At 45.3% G+C, this 24,077-nt stretch overlaps 3 protein-coding genes across 3 annotated transcripts; all 3 read right to left on the reverse strand.

The window, feature by feature from the left end:
• Positions 1 to 273: 273 nt before the first annotated feature.
• Positions 274 to 5,291, reverse strand: LOC102454511 (proto-oncogene Mas-like). Its single transcript, XM_075928577.1, has 2 exons — positions 5,101 to 5,291; positions 274 to 1,269 (listed from the first exon to the last, which is right to left on the reverse strand). The coding sequence occupies exon 2, from the start codon at positions 1,215 to 1,217 to the stop codon at positions 282 to 284; it is 936 nt and encodes a 311-aa protein (XP_075784692.1). The 5' UTR covers positions 1,218 to 1,269; positions 5,101 to 5,291; the 3' UTR covers positions 274 to 281.
• A 4,284-nt stretch (positions 5,292 to 9,575) lies between these two features.
• LOC142829280 (mas-related G-protein coupled receptor member H-like) lies at positions 9,576 to 11,039 on the reverse strand. The gene has a single exon (XM_075928575.1). The coding sequence runs from the start codon at positions 10,984 to 10,986 to the stop codon at positions 10,048 to 10,050; it is 939 nt and encodes a 312-aa protein (XP_075784690.1). The 5' UTR covers positions 10,987 to 11,039; the 3' UTR covers positions 9,576 to 10,047.
• An 8,204-nt stretch (positions 11,040 to 19,243) lies between these two features.
• Positions 19,244 to 20,551, reverse strand: LOC142829016 (mas-related G-protein coupled receptor member H-like). The gene has a single exon (XM_075926065.1). It carries the CDS (start codon positions 20,306 to 20,308, stop codon positions 19,370 to 19,372), a length of 939 nt encoding a protein of 312 aa, XP_075782180.1. The 5' UTR covers positions 20,309 to 20,551; the 3' UTR covers positions 19,244 to 19,369.
• Positions 20,552 to 24,077: the final 3,526 nt, after the last annotated feature.

Here is a 24,077-nt window from a genome sequence, read left to right on the forward strand (position 1 = left end):
TTAAAAGCCGGAAAAAAGCGGCGGACATTTTTATTTAAATGCCGCGGGGGATATTTAAATCCCCCGCGGATTTCCCTATTACGGCTTCTGAAATTAACATGCCCCTTCCGGAAAAGGGGCCAGTGTAGACGTAGCCATATAGTATCTGTATGGGTCTGTGCTGTCAGAAGGGCTGCAGCTGGGTGCTGATTGGCCTGCAAGCACCCTACACACTGGGAACCACAGTTCTAGACAAACATTCAGCCCATAATAGGGTCTTCCAGGTCGGTTGCCATAGGGATTTAAGTAGCACTATCCCTTTCATCTCTGTTATCTGCCTCCTCTTTAAAAACGCTCTGGAGTGCCTTTTTTACTGATCCCCTAAATTGTTGATTCCTATAGCTCCCAACAAGGTAGTAAATAACTGGGTTAATGCTGCTGTTGATAGAGGCCAGCATTAATATGGAATTAATAAAATAGTCATAATTAATAAATTCTCGGAAGAAGGCGACAATACTGAAGGGAACAACTAAGAGGAGGAAGAAAAGGACGTTGAGCAAGATAACAATGTAGAGCTTTCTTGGCTGGTGTCGCAGGGAGCTTTGTCGGACCTTGATGATGAGGATCAGACTTGACAGAACTGTGATGGGCGTGAATATAAGGAAATTTATGCTAGTCAGTCGTAGGATCACGTGTTCACAATGTTCATTGGAATCGGAAAAGCAAACATATGATCTCACTCCAGTGAGCAGGGCGGAGAGAGCCCAGAGCAAGGCACAGATAATGGCAGACAAGTGCTTTGGGCGGTGGCATCGGTACCAGATGGGGAAAAGAACAGACACACACCTTTCTGCACTGATTACTGTTAGGAGGGACAGGCTGGCACTGAACGTGAATGCCAGCAACAAATCCAAGGACATGGAAAAGTTCAATAAACACAATCTAAAGACTATGCGGGAAAGAGCCAAGAAGAGGAGGAAGCCAAAGTCAGCAGCAGCCAGGTTGAGAACATAGACGGAGAAGGGGTTCCTCTTAATGCGGAAGCCAAGGAACCAGAGCACAATCCCATTTACCACCAGCCCAAGCGGGCAGATGAATAGAGTAACATTAACGCTTGTTAGAAGAATACGATCGGGAGGTGGAAAGCATATTTTGAATCCATTCCAGTTATATATGGCTCCCTTTTTCAGGGTGGACTCTGTTGAGGGCAGGGATGTTGTCATCAACTCGGTCATCATGAAATCTCTGCTGAGTGATGCGGGTCTCGACTTCGTCCCCACTCACACACACCTGTTGGCAGAGAGCAGATAGGGTTTCAGTGTCTCAGACTCCCCCAATGCCGTATTTCATGGATAGTTGGAGATGCCCACAGGTCCTGAGAGTCAGATATCTAGAGCTATAATGGCCTTGAGGGATGTTAGTAATAGAGAGACAGGGAGAAAGGCTGATGCATGAAGAATACTTTGGATGCAGAGGCAGAGAGACAGTTGAACCGGGAGAGAGGAGTAGTGGGGGAAGAAAGAAATTGGAAGAGTTGTCAACTGTGCATAGAAAGAGAATGATAGAAAAGAGACAGGGGTGCAGAATGAATATTGGGAAAGAGAAAAAGAAGATCCATGTAGTGTTAGTCATAGAATCATAGACCTGCAAGAGACCTCAGGAGGTCATCAAGTCCAGCCCCCTGCTCAAGGCAGGACCAATCCCAACTAAATGAACCCAGCCAGAGCTTTGTCAAGCCGAGACTTTAAAATCTCTAGGGATGGAGACTCCACTACTTCCCTAGGTAACCCATTCCAGTGCTTCACCACCCTCCTAGTGAAATAATTTTTCCTAATATACAACCTAGACCTCCCCCACTGTAACTTTAGACCATTACTCCTCATTTTGCTCCTTGTACTGTGAACAGTCTTTTTTCCATCCTCTTTGGAACCTCCCTTTAGGAAATTGAAGACTGCTATCAAATCCCTCCTCACTCTTCTCTTCTGCAAACTAAAGAAACTGAAATGCATCAGTCTGCTCTCATAGTTCATATACTCTGGCCCCCTAATCATTTCGGTTTCCCTCTGCTGGACCCTCTCCAATGAGTTCACATCCTTTCTATGGGGGGAGAGGGACTCAGAACTGGACATAATACTCCAGATGTGACCTCATCAGAGCCTAATAAAGAGCAATAATCACTTCTCTAGATCTGCTGGCAATGCTCTTCCTAATGCAACCTAATTTGCCATGAGCCTTCCTGGCTACAAGGGCACACTGTTGCCTCATATCCAGTTTCTCATCCACTGTAATCCCCAAGTCATTTTCTGCAGAATTACTATTTAGGCAGTCGGTCCCCAGCTTGTAACAATGCTTGGGATTCTTCCGTCCCAAGTGCAAGATTCTGCACTTGTCCTTGTTGAACCTCATCAGCTTTCTTTTGGCCCAATCCTCTAACCCGCCTAGGTCACTCTGGACCATATACCTGCCCACCAGCATATATACTTCTTCCCCTAGCTTAGTGTTATCTGCAAAAATGATGAGGGTGAAATCCATCCCTTCATCCAGGTCATTAATAAAAACAGAACAAAACCAGTCCTAGAACCGATCCTTGGGACACTCCACTAGAAACCAACCGCCAACCTGACATCAAGCCGTTGATCACTACCCATTGGGCCCGACAGTCTACCCAGCTTTCTATCTGTCTTACAGTCCATTTATCCAATCCATACTCCCTTAACTTGCTGACAAGGATATTGTGGGAGACGGTATCAAAAGCTTTGCTAAAGTCAAGGTATATCACATCTACTGACTTTCCAGTATCCACAGAGACCATTACCTCATCACAGAAACTAATCAGATTGACCAGGCATGACTTGCCCTTTTGTGAATCCACGTTGACTGTTTCTGATCACTTTCCCCTCTTCCAAGTGCTTCAAATCGATTCCTTGAGGATCCCCTCCATGATTTTTCTGGGGACTTAAGTGAGACTGACTGGTCGGTAGTTCCCTGGATTGTCCTCCTTCCCTTCTTTAAAGATGGGTGCTATATTTGCCTTTTTCCAATCATCCACGATCTCTCCCAATCTCCATGAGTATGTCTACACTACAGCGTTATTTCAAAATATCGTATTTCAAAATAGTTAATTTGAAATAAGTTATTTTGAAATAATGCGTCTACACACAAAATGCATTTTGAAATCGCATTTTCCTATATTGAAATAGCGCAGCTACACTGAATGGATGCTGAATCACATTTAAGGCCGGCTGGAACCAGGTCCGGCAGGGCATCAGAACAGAAATTAATTTGTGTGGCTGCTATCTGAGGCCTGTGCTTAAAGGGACGCCCCCTGGACAGTCAGTTCTCAGCTTTCCCTCCTTGCTTGCCTACCTCAATGAGGGAAAGCAAAGCATTTTGTCTCTGCGTACTCTGATTGCCCTCACTCGGGAGACCAAAGCACTCTGCAACATGGAGCTAGAGCGCCCCCTGGGCACTTTAGTGTTTCTCGTGGATGCATTGCTGTGAGCCTGGCTGCACTTTCTGCAGGCTGCCATCAGGGAGGTCCATCTGGGAGGCTGTCAGTATCCAGGAGGCCCTGTGGGAGAGCTTCCACTCTGAGGAGCTCTCAGAGCCTCCCTGGTCTGCCCCACTGGGGGCTTGTGCCTCATTCCTCCCTCACGTCCTTCCACTTACCCCTCCCTAACCCCCCTTCCTGATGTCAAATAAAATACATGTATTTTCAGGAACACAAACTCTCTTTATTTCACAAAACTGGGGGGGGGGGGAGGGAATGAAACTGTGGTGAGACTGGGGAAGGAGGCGGGAGAGGAGAGAAGAGAGGGTGCGAGAGGAGAGGGGGAAACCTGGGAGGAGGGAGCTGGAAGGGGGGAAAAAAAGGGAGGGGAAGCTCAGGGTAGGGAGGTCTCACCGGGCCAACTTGATTGTCATGCAAACCTGCTCCTGGATTCGCATGTGGCCTTTGGTGGCCAGGCTGGCAGCTATCCTGCCCTAGATGGCTGTGTTACTCCATCTAGTGCAGAGATCATGGACGTTGGGAGCATCTCCCCCAAACCTGAATAAGGTCCATAATCTCCACCCAAGACCAAGACAGCGCCTGCCTTCTCCGAGCCCTAGCAGGCTGCTGGGAGTTAGCGGACTGCTCCTGGGGAGTGGTGGAGAGCCGGTTGCCAGTGGTTGCTGGCTCATGTTTTGGAGCCACTGGGTCAGGGGCAGTGATAGCTCATTCTGGGCTGGCAGGCTGGGAGCTGGCACAGACACTGTGGCCAGAGTCAACCCCTTTAAGGGCTCCAGAGAAGCGGGGAGGGAGAGGAGTGTTCTTGGTTGAGGCTGGAATGGCCTCCAGGGCACCCTAGGAAGGCTGTAGGCCCCTATTTCAAAATGTGTCTACACAGCACTTATTTGGAAATAGCTATTTTGAATTTGGCGTTATTCCTCATTGTCGGGGGGCTCCCCCCTTGTTTGGGGTTGCCGCCCCCATCCGGGGCATAGTTCGGCCCACTTGGTTCTAGCCCCAAAGTGCAGTGCCCCCCTCTTAGGGGAAATACGGCCCACTGGCCTAGTCCCAAAGTGCAATGCCCCTCTCTTAGGGGAAATACGGTCCACTGGCCTAGTCCCAAAGTGCAATGCCCCTCTCTTAGAGGAAATACGGCCCACTGGCCTAGTCCCAAAGTACAATGCCCCCCTCTTAGGGGAAATACAGCCCACTGGCCTAGTCCCAAAGTGCAATGCCCCTCTCTTAGAGGAAATACGGCCCACTGGCCTAGTCCCAAAGTACAATGCCCCTCTCTTAGGGGAAATACGGCCCACTGGCCTAGTCCCAAAGTACAATGCCCCCCTCTTAGGGGAAATATGGCCCACTGGCCTAGTCCCAAAGTACAATGCCCCTCTCTTAGGGGAAATACGGCCCACTGGCCTAGTCCCAAAGTACAATGCCCCTCTCTTAGGGGAAATACAGCCCACTGGCCTAATCCTCCGGATGCTGACTCTGCAGCCTAGTCCTCTTGCTGAGCTCCCCACTCACCGGGGTTCAGGGCAGGAGGGGTAGGGGGGCCTGGGCCCTCCCTCTCCACCAGGGCCCTATGAGCAGTGGGTGGCTCCCACCACTGGCTCGGCAGGGGGTCCCACCTGTCGGCGTGGTGGGGTGGCTGTCGTGGCACGTCCCCAGTCCGCGTCGGGGTTGGCAGGGTCCGGTCTGGTGCCTGGGTCACGGGGGGTCGCCCGGCGGCTCCGTCGTTGGGGCTGGGCCCGGCTTGGGCCTGGCAGCAGCGCATTCAGCCGTCCTGGCAACTCCCCCTCTGGCAGTTGGGCACTAGCTCCGGCTCGGGCCACGGTCTGCCCCTTCTGAGCAGGCCAGCAGCCTTTTATACCTCTGCTCCCCTCGGAGCATGCCCAGTAGGGCTGTTTGGGTGGGGCTCTCTCCGCCACCGGCACCAGGTGGTTTCCCTGGGATTGAGTGCGGGGCGGGGCCGCCCCGTCACACTCATGGAATGATGTTTACCAAATTTGAAATAAGCGTTCCACTATTTTGATTTAATTTCGAAATAGCAGTTTGGCTGTGTAAGCGCTAGGAAAGTTATTTCGAAATACCTATCATGAGTTTTGAAAGATAATGGCCAAAGGCTCTGCAATTTCTTAGTCTCCTATAGACAACCACCTAACCTCAAGATGATTCTTACCAACCACCACAGGACATACCACACTAATACCAACCCTGGTACCTTCCCTTGCAACAAACCCCGTTGCCAGCTTTGTCCACATATTCATTCTGCTGATACCATTATTGGACCTAACCAAGTGAGTTATAAGATCAAGAACACATATTCCTGTGCATCCAGAAATATAATCTATGCTATCATGTGCCGAAAGTGTTCGTCTGCTATGTACATTGGACAAACGTCTCAGACACTTCGCCAAAGGATTAATGCCCACAAAACAGATACAGACAAGATCACAAAGAGAAAACAGTTTCTTGCCATTTTAACCAGAAAGGACACTCTCTCAATGACTTAACCACCTGCATTCTGCTACAAAGACCTTTTACATCTGCACTTGAAAGGGAATCCTCTGAACTGTCATTCATGTTAAAATTCGACACTTTCCAAAAAGGACTTAACAAACATTTGAACTATCTCACCCATTACCAAGATAGTTTCCCCAATTATCACCTCTAATACCATTAACTCACAAACATCCCACTCTCCCTACCTCCTATATCATCAATTCACAGACACTTACCTTCCTTCCTTCCCCCACCCTTGCATCCCCCTCCTGTTCTGCAATGTGATTTGTCCTTTTCATATTTGTTCATTTTTTTTAATTGTATCCTTTGGTATATATGGTTGTGACTACTTTCTTCCACTATTTGATCTGAGGAAGTGGGTCTGGCCCACGAAAGCTCATCATCTAATAAACCATCTTGTAAGTCTTTAAAATGCTACATTGTCCTGCATTTTGCTTCAGCTACCCCAGACTAACACGGCTACATCTCTATCTCAATTTCCCTCAGTACCCTTGGATGCACTAAAATCTGGACCCATGGATTTGTGTATGTTTAGCTTTTCTAAATAATTCCTAACCTGTTCTTTCCCCACAAAGGGCTGTCCAATTCCTTCCCCTAGTGCATTGCCTAGTGCATTGGTCTAGGAGCACGGAAAGATGTTGATGATAAAGAACACAGAATCCAGCCACCGAATCCTTACCTTGTTTCCCTCTGCTGAACTGTGTGGCTGCGTCTAGACTGGCATGATTTTGCGCAAATACTTTTAACGGAATTTTTTTTCCATTAAAAGTATTTGCACAAAATCTTGCCAGTCTAGATGCACCCTGTGTGTACTGAAGTGTATTGAACTGGGACCAAGTATGTACTGGAGCTAGAGCAGTGTGGATCCAACTTAGACTATCAGAGTCAGTTGGTCACTAATTGAGATTCTTTCCATAGGGTCCTTTTCCAAAAGTTATTTGAGGATTACTCTGTTTTCAGGATACTAAAAATTTCCCTATGGGCTCCTGTGCCACATCTGACACCTAGTCTCACAGACCCCATGTGAGAAATGCCTGCAATGCACTGGACAGGGAGATACATTGAGATCAGAGGTTTTGCATGAGTACTGGGAAGTTTTGTGATATCTGAAAGTATCCGGTCTCTGCTCTCTGTGCATGATTGCTTCTCATCTGCTAAACATAATGGAAATAGCTTTCTAATGATTAAGTCTCATGGAAAAGATGGGAAAAAAGCCACTTTAATCTGAGAAATTCTCCTACTATATTTAGCAGTAACTGACCGGTAATAATCTTGAAAGTTATCACTTGCTTAACTGTTTAATTGTCTATTATTGTTACCAAACATACTTCTGTGACCTTTGATTATGGATTTTGTATCTGCTTTGAAATCCCCATTGCTATGGTATCTTACTTTTAATATATATTCCTTACACTGCCAAAATACATCACCTACCATATTTTTTGTAAATTAAGGTGTGGGTAGTCTTTGTATGTTTCATACTGCAAACCCACCAAGCAGGAAAAGAGATTGAAAATAATGCATTTTGACAAGGTGGATGTGAGCAGAAATAACATTGAATGATGACTATTGCACTTGAAGCATAATGTTCAAGAAAAGGAAAGGCTTTTAAAACAAAATAATTCATGTAAATATTGATATTGTTAAACAATACACATTGGTCCGATATGCATTAAGTGTGATAATTAATAAATGTCCATGGAAAGAAAGGCACAGTTCACAAATGAAATACAATGGATAGAGATTACCCAATGGCTATATAAGAAAGAAACTAGTATGTATATTGAACAATGTGGTGAAACTAACCCTATTCCCACAAGCAGTATTTCCTTGAGGGGTTCGAAGAGGGGAGATATCCCCAGTCTCCTGGTTTTCTTGAAAATAGGGGGAAATCTTACTCCTGATTTCCTCTTGCCTACCTACCCACCTCCTAAGAAGGAGACAGTTTCAGCTGGATAAGCCAGACTGCGGAAGGGATCCAGAAATGCCGGAAGGGCTCTTAATGCAGAAGCTGAACCATTACCCAGCAGGCAGATGAGTAGAGTGATGCTGTAAATGGTGACAGTAAAACTGTCTCTGGAGCATTCATTCCCATTATTTTTACCAGAATTATGAAGGCCAGTTTCTGTGAGAGGTGGGAACATTGCGGATGCCTCAGTCACCATGAATAATCCCAGAAGGACACAAGTGAAGGAGCAGTGATCAAGGGTAATTCAATAGATTTATATGACCCAAGAGCTATAAGAGACTGAAACTAGAATGGAGGCACATCCCTTCCATGCAGATGGCCGCATTGTGAAAGCTCCAGTCCCATGAGCCCTGTGGGATATGAGGTTTAGCAGAGAGGGGAGCTGGCCTTAGAATGCTGGTTGGTGAGATCAGTGTGAGGAAATCCCATCCTAACTCCCTGCTGCCAGCCCATGTATCCGTGCAGAAGAAGAATGCCTGCTCTGGCGGGGAGGAGCTATGGGATGGGTGGCAGGCCACTCTGTTGTCCCAGGGCCAATCACCTGTCAAAGAGACTGGTCAGGAGAAAAAACAAGTGGTTAGGTCAGCAGTGTCTATTGCTGCTGCTCCTGAGAGGAGGAAGGACGCTTTCCAAAACCTTCAACCTGGGCTCAGGGTTTCCCCTAGTGACGAAGTAGCCCTGAAAAGACCCAGGTGCAAGAACAGTTCAGAGGGCCTCTTCCCAATTTTGAAATCTAAAATTGTGTTTGCCTTGTTTACAGGAGTCAGTAAACGTTTTGGTCAGAGGGCAATAGCTAAGGAGGCAAATACTATGATGGAGCAGAAGTGCTTATCTCCTTAATTTCCTTCCATTGGTGGATTAGAAATGAAAGGAGCAGAATATCCTTGAATCTATTGGGGAGACTGAGGCTGAAAGCACAATTTAATACATGGCTCTGCAATCCCAGAGCGCTTTTGCAATGGGATAAACTCACACCTGAATTTACTTTCTTTAGTATGAGGAGAAGGAAATGTTTCCAATAAAAGTACGGAAGTCAGAGCTCCAGCATGGTCATCTTCCGCATTCTGTGGGGTTGTCCCTGCACAGGAGTTCTCACGACAGGATGCTTTATGCTGGGATTTCAGTTGTTCTGCTGAGACCATTTTTTTCCAAATCCAGACGTGTTTACTTCCCTATTACCAAGTGTAATTTACAGGCGGCGAGATGCTATTTGCAAACATCCTCTATAGGGGAGACAGTAACACACCCGAGAGCACGTCATTATCAGAGTGACCCTTCTGCCACATGGGTTTGGCAGCAAAAACTCCTGGGTTCAGCATCTAGGGATGCTTCCAAATAGCACAAAACAGAACCAGCCCAAACCTGCCAGCCAGAAATCTTTGGAAACTGCACACCACCTCGGCTACCTCTCTGAAGCAATCCTTGTATTACTGCAAACACTGAGTCTGTGTATTACACCAGCACAGCTTTATTAAGAGATAAAAACACAGCCCTGATGTGGGAAAATGCTGCTCTAGTGACTGGAAAGCACATATAAAACATTCTTGCAATATTTTGGATATTGCTCTTTGCCTCAGTTTCTTATGTGAGGGCTTAGTTTGTTCAGGCTTTGCTTACATCAGATCAAGCTAATGTGCATTATATTGGAGAAATAGAACATCTAAGGAGAGATTCATGATCAGAGATTTTTATTTTATTATAGGGAAATAAACAGTATGGTCCTGACTCTATTCGTGTTAAATTCAAAGGAAATTATACCCCTGATATCGGTGGCACCAGGATTGGGCTGTAACTGAGGATGACAGTCCTCTAGATATGCAGAACATGGGAATGGAATGAGAGGAAGTTTCTCATCTTTAATTTCTCTGAAATTTATGATCATTCTAGATCAGTGGTTCTCAGACAATCATTGTGGGCCGATATGCAGCCACACAACACATACAGTATCTATATGGGTATTCGCTGTCAGAAGGGCTGCAGCTGTGTACTGATTCGGCATCAAGTAGCCCACATGCTGGGAACTACTGTTCTAGAGAAACATTCAGCCCATCATAGGGTCTTCCAGGTTGGTTGCCATAGGGATTTAAGCAGCACTAACTGTTCCCTCTCTGGTATCTGCCACCTCTTCAAACACTCCCTGGAGTGCCTTTTTGACTGATCCCCTAAATTGTTGATTCCTATAGCTCCCAACGAGGAAGTAAATAACTGGGTTAACGCTGCTGTTGAGAGAGGCCAGCATTAAACTGGAAGTAATGAAATACATATAATGAATAACATTTTCAAAGAAGGTGACAATACTGAAGGGAACAATTAAGAGAAGGAAGAAGAGGACGTTGAGCAAGATAACAATGTAGAGCTTTCCTGGCTTACGTCGCAGGGAACTTCGTTGGACCTTGATGATGAGAATCAGACTTGACAGAACTGTGATGGGTGTGAATATCAGGAAATTCATGCTAGTGAGTTGGAGGAGCATCTCTTCACAGTGTTCGTTGGAGCCAGAAAAGCAAACAAAAGATCTCACTCCTGTGAGGAGGCAGGAGAGAGCCCAGAGCAAGGCACAGACAATGGGAGACAAGTGCTTTGGGCGGCGGCATCGGTACCAGATGGGGAAAAGGACAGATATGCACCTTTCCACACTGATGGCTGTTAGGAAGTACAGGCTGGTGCTGTATGTGAACACCATCAACAAGTCCAAAGACATTGATAAGTAAAATAAATCGAAGTCAAAGACTGCACGGGAAAGAGCCAAGCAGAGGAGGAAGCCAAAGTCAGCAGCAGCCAGGTTGAGGACATAGACGGTGAAAGCATTCCTCTTAATGCGGAAGCCAAGGAACCAGAGCACAATCCCATTTCCAAGCAGCCCCAACAAGCAGATGGGCAGAGTAACATAAACCATTGATATAATTACATGTTGATCTCTAGATGGATAGTATCTTTTGAAATCATTCCAATTATATATGGTTCCATTTTTTAGGCTGGACTCAGTTGGGGGTAGGGATGTTGTTCTCAGCTCAGTTATCATGAAACCTCTGTTGCTGGATGCTGGTCTCTCCTTCTACCCCTCTCTCAGACACCTGTAGGCAGAGAGCAGATGGGGTATCAGTGTCTCAAACTCTCCCCGTTTGCGGGAGGGATCTAGAAATGCTGGAAGGGCTCTTAATGCAGAAGCTGAACCATTACCCAGCAGGCAGATGAGTAGAGTGATGCTGTAAATGGTGACAGTAAAATTGTCTCTGGAGCATTCGTTCCCATTATTTTTACCAGAATTATGAAAGCCGGTTTCTGTGAGAGGTGGGAACATTGCGGATGCCTCATTCACCATGAAACCTCTGCTCCTTGTGGTAGGTGGCCCCTTCCTCTTAACCCTACTGCATGTGCACATCTGTTAGCAGAGCAGACCGAGGGGATTGAGAGACGTGGTTATTATCCCCAGCCGTGTGCTTCACTGACCATTCTAGTCCCTCTGGTGTGTAATGACCTGGAACAGCCAGAGCCCAGTGGATGTGACTGAGAAATAGCCGGAGAGGTTACAGTTCTGGGAGATGGCAGGGACAGAAAGTGCTGGGGGGTGCGGAGCCTTATGGGCAGGGAGCAGCTGAGAGACACAGACAGACAGACAGAGGAAAAGACATTGGGAGGAACTGTCAGCTATTTATGGGATGAGTGTGGCAGAAGGTGAGATAGGGTGCTGGAGAGAGAAATCAATCAAGAGCAAGGAATCTATTTAGCAAATACTTACCTTAAATTTCCTTTAACCCCAGGGAATGAATCTTATCTTTTTGGGATTTTTCTGAATTATAATCTGTTACATGCTGACAGAATTTCCTTGTGTTGTGTCCGAGAACCAGTTCTAGTCAAATCCCTTCCTTACGCTTGATAGCGTGGGATACGTCGATCATAACATCAGCACAGGTTGCAAGCATAGGTCAGTGTTAAAAGATTAGGCAATGTCTTTGTTACTTCTTTTCTGCAAAGCATAACGGAAATGACTCATTAAAGTCTATTTTCGAATAGATTGCTATCAGAGAAACCTGCTATTATCTGAGAAAGGCATCTGGTGCATTTAGAGTGTGATCAGCTTAGTTACTTAGCATGAAATTTAGAAGTTTCCTTATTCTTCAGGGGGTTTGTTTTCATTTTTGCCAAATACAGAATTTTTGTTACATATTGCTACAATTATATGTCTTAAAAATTGCATCACCATGATATCTGGGCCAATAAGATATAGTCTATACATGCCCCAAGCTATATTATTGCCAAGAATATTTATTTTAACTTAATGTGGCAATAAAAAGTTGTGAATTTTACTACAAAGTTCTCTACTAGGAAGAGAGCTTAAAAAACCTGCATTTTGAAAAGGTGGACAGGAGATGAGATATTGTATTGACCTTACCAATGGAATGGTGACTTTATTGTATTTGTCTAAACATATAATGCTCAAATACTGGAAACTGTCCTAGAAGACACGATACATATTCATCATCAATATAGTTAAACAACTTAACTCATTGCCTGATTCAGTATTAAGTATGATCATTCTAACACTCAAGGAATCCCAGGACACAAATTAAGGTGCAGTGATCAAAGGTAATGAGCCATAAGAGAAGGAATCTGGAGTGGAAGCACCATCCAATATGTCAATGGCCACAGTGTGAAAGCGCCAGCCCCATTGGCTCTGTGTGATACGGGATTGGGTAGGGAGGGGAGCTGGCCTTTGAATTCTGGTTGGTGAGATGAGTGTGAGGAAATTCCACCCCTGACTCCCTGCTGCCAGCCCATCTATTACTGAAGAAAAAGAATCCACCCTGCCCAGTCCAGCTGGAGCTATGGGATGGGTTACAGGCCATTCTCTTGTCTCTGGGCCAATCAGCTGGCACAGAAACTGGGCTAGAAAATGAAAGCACGTGGTTAGGTCAACAGTAAATGTTGCTTCTGCTCCTTGTTGGAGAACGGAAACTCCAAGCCCCTCAACCTGGGCTCAGGGTTTGGACAAGGGAGAAGGGTGCTAACCCAATTCTAAAATCTCAAATTTTGTTTAACTTTATCACAGGGTTAGGCAAAGGTTTTGGCCTGAGGGCGATACCTGTGTAGGCAAATAGTACAGCAGGTCCTAAGTGCTTGTTTGCTTCACCTTCTTCCAGTGGCTAATTCGTAATGAGCTATGTAAGGAAGCCTCTTATCCCACTCCCCAGCAGGAACTTAAGGGTCAGATGAAAAGGTTCAAAGAGTTCAATGCAATCTGTGGTGTAAGGTTTACCCACCGCTGCTTTATCATCTTGAGAAATCCAGAAATTAACCACCTTAGTGGTTATAATGACGCTACCACAATATGCCAGATCTGTCTACAGATCTTTGCGGGCTAGCTACACACTGGTCTGTGAACTGAGCTGCTGGGAACCCTCCAGGTTCCTACCCCCTGACTTACCTTCTGTTTGTGAACTGATCTTTACTAGGTCAAGAAGACTAGTAGTGGCCAAGATCTCTACAACCCCTTTCTGTGTGTGTGTGTATGTGTGTGTGTGTGTGTGTGTGTGTGTGTGTGTGTGTGGCCGTGTGGGTGCAGGTCAGGGAGGGAGGGGAATGGGTTGATTCTGTGGACACAACCTTAAAGTTTGCAGAATCCTATATTACACAGTGTTGCAGAACTTTTGAGAGATTCCAGAATTCCTAATAGCCATCTGAATTCAGAGATGTCTCCGTCTGCTTCCCACTCTGGTGCCTGGAGTTGCTGATGAGTAGGTCACTGGAGTCCAGGTTCCCTACCAGCCACTGGGGAAGTGGTGCAGGCACAGAGGGGAGCATGGCTGGCCTAGGAGAGTTTGCCTTGTAAGACTTTTGCTATCCTGGAAGGGCAGGATCACAGGGACCTGGCTGGAGGGCCCAGTCATGAAGAGGAATCTGCTGTTCTGCAGAGAAGAAGAGGCTGCAGCATGAGACAGGACAGAGGAAGAGACCATGGGGGTGAGCACCGGGAAAGAGCTAATCCTAGGAGTGACTGGGAGGAGATGCCCTTAAAAGAGTGTTACCCCCATAACATTCACTTTATGGAGTGGTTTTGAGACAGGCAAAGGAAGGAAATTTCCCTTGCTTATTGCTATTTTTCTCTGTTTATCAAAATTACCTGACACTCTTCTCCAGGAAGCCTTAACTGTCTGGAAATTAAGAGAAAGTTTAATCTCCCGTTACAAGGATCACATGTACATGACGTGTAATCCTTCAGGGTATGTCTACACTACCCTCCTAATTTGAACTAGGAGGGTAATGTAGGCATACTGCACTTGCAAATGAAGCCCGGGATTTGAATTTCCAGGGCTTCATTTGCATAAGCCGGGCTCCGCCATTTTTAAATCCCGGCTAGTTCGTGGAATGAGGAGTACAGCTAGTTCGGATTAGGAAGCCTAATCCGAACTAGCTACTCCGTGCCGCGTGTAGCCGCGCGGCACAGGGTTCAAACTAGCCGGGATTTAAAAATGGCAGCGCCCGGCTTATGCAAATGAAGCCCGGGAAATTCAAATCCCGGGCTTCATTTGCAAGTGCGGTATGCCTACATTACCCCGCTAGTTCGAACTAGCGGGGTAGTGTAGACATACCCTCAGTGATGCTTCTGCAAACATTATCTGAGTCATTATGTTGAAGTGTGGGAGAGGTGATCTGATACAGAAACAGAGCTGGATTAGAGAAGTGCTGCTTCTTCATGCTGGCTGGTTCCTTGATCTTTGTTGTCTTGTTGCTATTTGCTTGTAGGAAAAACATGACATCCATAGGTCAATCAGAGGTGAAAGTGCCGTGAGCGTATTAATATCTCATTTGAAGAGGTTCTCTCTTCTTTCATTTGTTAGGCTACAGCAGGAAGTTGACTTAAGTTCTGCCACTCCTGAAATGCCACTAATGTAGCTGGAGTTGACTTACCTTAAGTCAGGTTACAGTGGGGGTTCAAAGGGAGAAATGCTCCCATGAACTTCTCCTAATCTTTTCATCCATGGTAGAGTAACAGAGTCAACAGGAAAGTGTCCTGTAGGAGAGTCTGACTCATTTTTTTCACCCTTTTTTTTACCCCTTACACAGCATCTGTGAGTCAGTTTCTCCTGCATGTCGGGGTTAGGGGTGTTAAGGTGTGGAGCGCTATGTAATTTGAATTCACAAATTACTAAAAATGCATAATGGAGACAAATGCAAGGGGGCCAAACTATAGTAACCATCTCTCTTAATAGTAAGTCAGGGATGGTTTCCACACTATTTTAATCCCACATGGTTCTTATGTCTCCTGGGTGTACACCTCCTAAGTGTACCACCATCCAGCAATCTCTTTCTCTCTCTCTCTCTCTCTCTCCCCCCACCACTTTTGGGGATACCTTGTAAGCACATGACCATCCATCTCACTCTCTGTTTCTGTTAGTCATGAATTCCCCTGTGTCCGGGCCCTTTATAAGTAGAGTACAGAGCAGTACCTTGTGCAACTGTTGGTATGCCTGGTGCGGTGGCCGAGTTCCTGTGAGATAAGTGGATTTGCTGGCATTTGTTGTTTAGCCATCTCCTTGACAGGCAGGGAGGAGCCTGACCTGACTGGACACATGGGAAAGAGCAGCTATTCAGGCTTCCTCGCATTTCAACCCATCATCACCTGTAGTCTGCTCTTTTGCAGCCCCAGTAGGTTTGACCCAAAAGCCACGTTTCTAAAAATGCGCTGAGTAACCATAGAAATGGTCTGTTTTTTCTGGAGATTGAGCCTTTGTGAGCGTCTCCTGTTCAGGGCAAGAGACAAGAAGTCGTGTTGCAAGCACGAGAGTGAGTGTGAGATGGTGTTCATTCATGTTAACACTAAGTAGTCGACAGTTACAGCTGTGACTTTTTTTGGGCGCAGGGTCCAGGCACCAGAGTGGGAAGCAGACAGAGACACCTCTGAATTCAGATGGCTGTTAGGAAATACAGGCTGGTGTTGTATGTGAACAGAAACAGCAGCAGAAAAGACCTCCATTCTAAAGCCAAACAGAGGAAATGACCCCTCATATTCATTGTAAGGAAAACATGCAGGAAGAGAAGGAAACAGAAGTTGTCCACACCCAGGTGCAGGGTGGAGATGGTGAAGGTTCCTCTTAATGTGGAAGCTGAGGACCAGAGGATGGTTCCATTCTCTACCAGTCCCAACAGGTACACGAGCAGAGGGACACTGTTCATGAAGATATCAATAAAACAGTCTTTCTTACTAGAGGGTAGACAGAGGGGGTTCAGAGGCTCAGTTATCCCCAGCCCTGGGCTTCATTGACCAAACCAGCCCTTCTGCTCCCTCACGGCACAGAAGAGCCAGTGAGCGTGACTGAGAATTGTCCAGAGCAATTACAGTCCTGGGGGATGCTAGGGACAGAAAGAGATGGGGAGAAAGCCTGATGGGGAGGGAGCAACCTCAAAAGAGAGAGAGAGAGAGAGTGTGTTAAATACAGTGAGAGCTGTAAACTTTATTAAGAAAGGGAAAAGATATTTGGAGGAGCAGTCAGCCATTGTGGACTGGGCATGCAGGAGATGACATGGGGGAATATGAACTGGAGAGATAACAAACTTTTGTTTCCTCTAGCACTTGGCGAATGAGCCTGTCTTCCTGGGATCTTTTCTGAATCATAATCCATTATATGGATGCAGAATGTCCCTGTGTTATGTCTCTGTCTTATGATGAAGAGGGTGAGATACAGAGATGAGAACAATGTCTTTGTTACTTTTCTGCAAATCATCGCGGAAATGGCTTGCTAAATGTTAATCTCAAGGGACTGCTATCACTGTTGTTATCCGAGAAAGGCAACTGGGGTATTTAGGGTGCAACAACTTAGTTACTTAGCATGAAATTTAGAGCTTCCATTATTGTTCCGTATTTTCTCTTGTTTGCCAAAAACAATATTTCTGTCACATGTTGTTACATTTTATATGTTTATATAGCCTATAAATACATTCTATATACACCCAAAGCTATGTTTCCCCCCCAGGGAGATATGTTTTAACTTAATGTGGCAGTAAATCTTAGTGATTTTTACTAGAAAGCTGTCTAGTAGAAAGAGAAATTGAAAAGCATTTCAGAGTGAACAGGAGAGGAAATAATGTACAGCCATTAACCATGGAATGGTGACTTTATTATATTTGCGCAAACATGTAAGACCCCACAAATGCAAACTCTCCTAAAAGAAGTAATACATATAAGGATCGGTATAGTTACACAATTTAACTCATTGCTTGATTCAGCATTAAGTAGGATTATTGTAATATTCAAATAATCCCAGAAGGACACAAGTGAAGGAGCAGTGATCAAGGGTAATTCAATAGATTTATGATAGAGATGTAGCCGTGTTAGTCTGGTGTAGCTGAAACAAAATACAGGACTATGTAGCACTTTAAAGACTAACAAGATGGTTTATTAGATGATGAGCTTTCGTGGGCCAGACCCACTTCCTCAGATCAAATAGTGGAAGAAAATAGTCACAACCATATATACCAAAGGATACAATTTAAAAAAATGAACACACATGAAAAGGACAAATCACATTACGGAACAGAAGGGGGATTTGGGGGGGGGGGGGAAGGAAGGTGAATGCCAGTGAGTTAATGATATTAGAGGTGGGGAAGGGGAAATGTCTGTGAGTTAATAGAATTAGAGGTGATAATTGGGGAAGCTATCTTTGTAATGTGTAAGATAGCCGGGGTCTTTGTTAAGTCCGGCGCGGAGAGTGTCGAATTTTAGCATGAATGCCAGTTCAGAGGATTCCCTTTCAAGTGCAGATTTGAATGTCTTCTGAAGTAGGATGCAGGTTAGCAGGTCATTGAGACTGTGTCCTTTCTGGTTGAAATGACAAGCAACTGTTTTTTCTTTGTGACCCTGTCTAATGTCTGTTTTGTGGGCATTGATTCTTTGGCGAAGTGTCTGAGACGTTTGTCCAATGTACGTAGCAGACGGACACTTTTGGCACATGATAGCATAGATTATATTTCTGGAGGCGCAGGAATATGTATTTTTGATCTTGTAACTCACTTGGTTAGGCCCAATAATGGTGTCAGCAGAGTGAATATGTGGACAAAGCTGGCAGCGGGGTTTGTTGCAAGGGAAAGTACCAGGGTTGGTATTAGTGTGGTATGTCCTGTGGTTGTTGGTAAGAATCATCTTGAGATTAGGTGGTTGTCTATAGGAGACTATGGGTCTGTCTCCCAGAGCTTCTTGGAGTTTAGTGTCCTGTTCCAGGATCTCTACCAAGCATTTATAAACCTCAACTACCCACCTGGAGAAATAAAAAAGCAAATTGAAAGAGCCAAACGAATACCTAGAAATTTACTTTCTTTAGTATGAGGAGAAGGAAATGTTTCCAATAAAAGTATGGAAGTCAGAGCTCCAGCATGGTCATCTTCCGCATTCTGTGGGGTTGTCCCTGCACAGGAGTTCTCACGACAGGATGCTTTATGCTGGGATTTCAGTTCTTCTGCTGAGACCATTTTTTTCCAAATCCAGACGTGTTTACTTCCCTATTACCAAGTGTAATTTACAGGAGGTGAGATGCTATTTGCAAACATCCTCTATAGGGGAGACAGTAACACACCCGAGAGCACGTCATTATCAGAGTGACCCTTCTGCCACATGGGTTTGGCAGCAAAAACTCCTGGGTTCAGCATCTAGGGATGCTTCCAAATAGCACAAAACAGAACCAGCCCAAACCTGCCAGCCAGAAATCTTTGGAAACTGCACACCACCTCGGCTACCTCTCTGAAGCAATCCTTGTATTACTGCAAACACTGAGTCTGTGTATTACACCAGCACAGCTTTATTAAGAGATAAAAACACAGCCCTGATGTGGGAAAATGCTGCTCTAGTGACTGGAAAGCACATATAAAACATTCTTGAAGTATTTTGGATATTGATCTTTGCCTCAATTTCTTATGTGAGGGCTTAGTTTGTTCAGGCTTTGCTTACATCAGATCAAGCTAATGTGCATTATATTGGAGAAATAGAACATCTAAGGAGAGATTCATGATCAGAGATTTTTATTTTATTATAGGGAAATAAACAGTATGGTCCTGACTCTATTCGTGTTAAATTCAAAGGAAATTATACCCCTGATATTGGTGGCACCAGGATTGGGCTGTAACTGATGATGACAGTCCTCTAGATATGCAGAACATGGGAATGGAATGAGAGGAAGTTTCTCATCTCTAATTTCTTTGAAATTTATGATCATTCTAGATCAGTGGTTCTCAGACAATCATTGTGGGCTGATATGCAGCCATACAACACATACAGTATCTATATGGGTATTCGCTGTCAGAAGGGCTGCAGCTGTGTACTGATTCGGCATCAAGTAGCCCACATGCTGGGAACTACTGTTCTAGAGAAACATTCAGCCCATCATAGGGTCTTCCAGGTTGGTTGCCATAGGGATTTAAGCAGCACTAACTGTTCCCTCTCTGGTATCTGCCACCTCTTCAAACACTCCCTGGAGTGCCTTTTTGACTGATCCCCTAAATTGTTGATTCCTATAGCTCCCAACGAGGAAGTAAATAACTGGGTTAACACTGCTGTTGAGAGAGGCCAGCATTAAACTGGAAGTAATGAAATACATATAATGAATAAAATGTTCAAAGAAGGTGACAATACTGAAGGGAACAATTAAGAGGAGGAAGAAGAGGACGTTGAGCAAGATAACAATGTACAGCTTTCCTGGCTGACGTCGCAGGGAACTTCGTTGGACCTGGATGATGAGGATCAGACTTGACAGAACTGTGATGGGTGTGAATATCAGGAAATTCATGCTAGTGAGTTGGAGGAGCATCTCTTGACAACGTTCATTGGAGCTGGAAAAGCAAACAAAAGATCTCACTCCTGTGAGGAGGCAGGAGAGAGCCCAGAGCAAGGCACAGATAATGGGAGACAAGTGCTGTGGGCGGTGGCATCGGTACCAGATGGGGAAAAGGACAGATATGCACCTTTCCACACTGATGGCTGTTAGGCAGTACAGGCTGGTGCTGTATGTGAACGCCATCAACAAGTCCAAGGACATTGATAAGTAAAATAAATCGAAGTCAAAGACTGCACGGGAAAGAGCCAAGCAGAGGAGGAAGCCAAAGTCAGCAGCAGCCAGGTTGAGGACATAGACAGTGAAGAGGTTCCTCTTAATGCGGAAGCCGAGGAACCAGAGCACAATCCCGTTTCCAAGCAGCCCCAACAAGCAGATGGGCAGAGTAACATAAACCATTGATATAATTACATGTTGATCTCTAGATGGATAGTATCTTTTGAAATCATTCCAATTATATATGGTTCCATTTTTCAGGCTGGACTCTGTCGGGTGTAGGGATGTTGTTCTCAGCTCAGTTATCATGAAACCTCTGTTGCTGGATGCTGGTCTCTCCTTCTACCCCTCTCTCAGACACCTGTAGGCAGAGAGCGGATGGGGTATCAGTGTCTCAGACTCTCTGTGTTTCACTGATTGTTCCAGATGCTCCCAACCCTCTTAGCCTGGAACTGCCAGGTCCTGAGTGTGATATCTCCAGAGCCATGATGGCCTTGAGGGATGTTAGTAACAGAGAGAGCCATGGAGAAAGGCTCATGGATGTAGACCACTTCAGATGCAGAGGCACTTGAATATGGAGAGCGGAGCGGTGGAGGAAGAAAGATATTAGAAGGACTGTGCATAGAAAGGGAATGACAGGAAAGGGACAGTGGTGCAGAGTAGATATTGGGAGAGTGAAAAAGAAGATCCATGTAGTGTTAATGATGACAAAGAACAGAGAATCCATCCACCAAATCCTTGCCTTGCTTCCCTCTATTGAACTGAGCGTGTACTGCTGTATCTTGAACTGTGATTAAGTGTGTATTGGAGCTGGAGCAGTGTGGATCCAACTTAGAATATCAGGATCGGTTGGTCACTAATTGAGATTCTCCCCATAGGATCCTTTCCCAAAAGTTATATGAGGAAGACTCTGTTTTCAGGATACTAAACATTTCCCTGTGGGCTCCTGTGCCACACCTGACACTCAATCCATAATGGACCCCGTGTGAGAAATGCCTGCAATGCACTGGACAGGGAGATACATTGAGACCAGAGGTTTTGCATGAGTACTGGGAAGTTTTGTGATATCTGAAAGTATCAGGTCTCTGCTCTCTGTCCGTGATTGTTTCTGATCTGGTAAGCATAACGGAAATAGCTTTCTAACTATTAAGTTTGGAGAATTTGAGAAAAAAAGCCACTTATATCTCTGAATTTCTCCTGATATATTTAGGCTGTAACTGTCTGTTAATTATCCTGAAAATTATCCATATTTCCAGGACCTTTTATTATGGATTTTGTGTCTGTTTTGAAATGCAGACTGGCTTACCTAGCTTCATCACTAAATAATAAAAAAGTAATTCATGTAAATATTGATATTGTTAAAAAACACACATATGGTCCCGATGTGTGTGCAGACTGGGGGAGAGAGCTAGAAATGCCGGAAGGGCTCTTAATGCAGAAGCTGAACCATTACCCAACAGGCCGATGAGCAGAGTTAATGGTGTTAATGGTGACATCAGTAAAACTGTCTCTGGAGCGTTCGTTCCCATATTTTTACCAGAATTATGAAAGCCGGTCTCTGTGGGAGGTGGGAACATTGTGGATGCCTCAGTTATCATAAAACCTCTGTTCATTGTGATAGGTGGCACCTTCCTCTTAAATCTACTGCATATGCACATCTGTTAGCAGAGCAGACAGAAGGGATTGAGAGATGTGGTTATTATCCCCAGCCCTGTGCTTCACTGACCATTCCAGCCCCTCTGCTGTCTAATGACCTGGAACAGCCAGAGCCCAGTGGATGTGACTGAGAAATAGCCAGGGAGATTGCAGTCCTGGGAGATGGCAGGGAAAGATACCGGGGGTGGGAGGAGAGAAGCCTTATGGGCAGGGATCATCTGAGAGAGAGAGACAGGCAGACAGAGAAAAAGACCTTGGGAGGAACTCTCTACCATTTATGGATTGTGTGTGGCAGGAGGTGAGATAGGGAGCTAGAGAGAGAAACCAGTCAACAGCAAAGAATCTATTTAACAAACACTTACCTTTGGCTTCCTTTAATCCCAGCGAATGAATCTTATCTTTTTTGAATTTTTCTGATTTATAATCTGTTATGCGGTCACAGAATTTCCCTGTGTTGTGTCCGAGAACCAATTCTAGTCAAACCCCATCAAAGAAACGTCTTCCTTACGCTGGATAGTGTGGGATACAGAGATCATAACATCAGCACAGGTTGTGAGCATTGGTCAGTGTTATAAGATCAGGCAATTTCTTTGTGACTTCTTTTCTGCACAGCATAACAGAAATGACTTACTAAAGGCTATTTCTCAATGGATAGCTATCAGAGAATTCTGCTATTATCTGAGAAAGGCATCTGGTGCACTTAGGGCGTGATCAGCTTAGTTACTTAGCATGAAATTTAGAAATTTCCTTATTCTTCCGGGATTTTGTTGTTCTTGTTTTTTGCCAAATTCAATATTTCTGTCACATATTATTACAATTATATGTCTTAAAAATCTCATTGCCATGATTTGTGGGCCAATACTATATATTCTGTACATGCCCAAAGCTATATTATTGCCAAGAATATTTATTTTAACTTAATGTGGTAATAAATACTTGTGAATTTTACTACAAAGCTATCTTGAAGAGTTTGAAAAAAGGCATTTTGAAAAGGTGAACAGGAGAGGAGATTATGTATAGACACCCGTGTATTGGCACCCGATGAGTTTCAGGGAGGCACCCCGTCAACTGGGTAAGGGCAACCGAACCCTTACGCTTTAGGGCCCTGAGCTGGGACCTGGAAGAGAGGGAGGGCCCAGGTCCCCCTGTTCCTCTCCTGGGGGAGGTGGTAAGACCCAGATCAACCCGACCTGAGGGCATCTGGCAGTGTGTGCGATGCCTATGATAGTATAAACTAATATCTTCACAGGATGCAGGGTGCATCGGCAGAAGTAGACAGAGATCCCAGCAGCCCACCTACTGACATCTGTGACACCAGCTCAGAAGGAAATATTTACAAAAACAACGAGTAGTCTTGCAGCACCCTAGAGAAAACGAAATATTTAGATTGTATCATGAGCTTTTGTGGGCACAACTCACTTCTTCATCTGAAGAAGTAGGCTGTGCGCACAAAAGTTCATCATACCATCTACATGTTTTGTTGGTCTCTAAGGGTATGTCTACACTAACCCCCTAGTCCAAACTAGGGAGGCTAATGTAGGCATTCGAAGTTGCAAATGAAGCCCAGGATTTAAATATCCCGGGTTTCATTTGCATCTTCCTGGGCGAAACCATTTTTAAATGTCCCTTAGTCTGTACTCTGTGCCCATGCTACATGAGGCACGGAGTAGGTAGTTCCAATTACGATCTCTAATTCGAACTACCGGTACACCTCGTTCCATGAGGAGTAACAGTAGTTCAAATTAGAGATCCTAATTCGAGCTACCTACTCCGTGCCGCGTGTAGCCACGGGCATGGAGTTCGGACTAAGGAACATTTAAATATGGCGGCGCCCGGGAAGATGCAAATGAAGCCCGGGATATTTAAATCCTGGGCTTCATTTGCAGCTTCAAATGCATACATTAGCCTCTCTAGTTCGAACTAGGGGGAAAGTGTAGACATACCCTAAGGTGCTGCAGGACTATTTGTTGCTTTTTAAAAAGCTTTTCCAGTTACAGGCTAACTCAGCTCCCCTGCTGAAGCTTGAGAAGGAGAAAGACACTCCCCACACATCAAAGCTGGGGGGAGGACAGCTAGTAGATTTTGTGGGCCCACCTATGCTCTTGAGTTGAGCCAAAAATGAAGAGTTCAGTGTTTGGAAGCAATCTTGAGATGTGGGGTCTGGCCAGGAGGGAGAATGCAGGAGTGGGTTGGAGGGTGGTGGGGCTGGGTGGGAGGTAGGGTGCAAAAGCAGAATAGGGGCATGGAGTCTGGATGCGAGGAGAGTCACAGAGCTGAAGAACCAGTCCAACTCCTTGATGCTGGGAAAGGAGCCCCAATCCTCAGGGTCCTGATCCAGGCAAGCCAGGAACCAGCTTTGGCCCCTCTGCCATAGATTCTACACTGCTGCTTGCTGTTCTTGCGTCAATGTCTTCCCCAAGCA

The sequence above is a fragment of the Pelodiscus sinensis genome, chromosome 4, assembly GCF_049634645.1.
Source record: "Pelodiscus sinensis isolate JC-2024 chromosome 4, ASM4963464v1, whole genome shotgun sequence".
Lineage (NCBI taxonomy): Eukaryota > Metazoa > Chordata > Testudines > Trionychidae > Pelodiscus > Pelodiscus sinensis.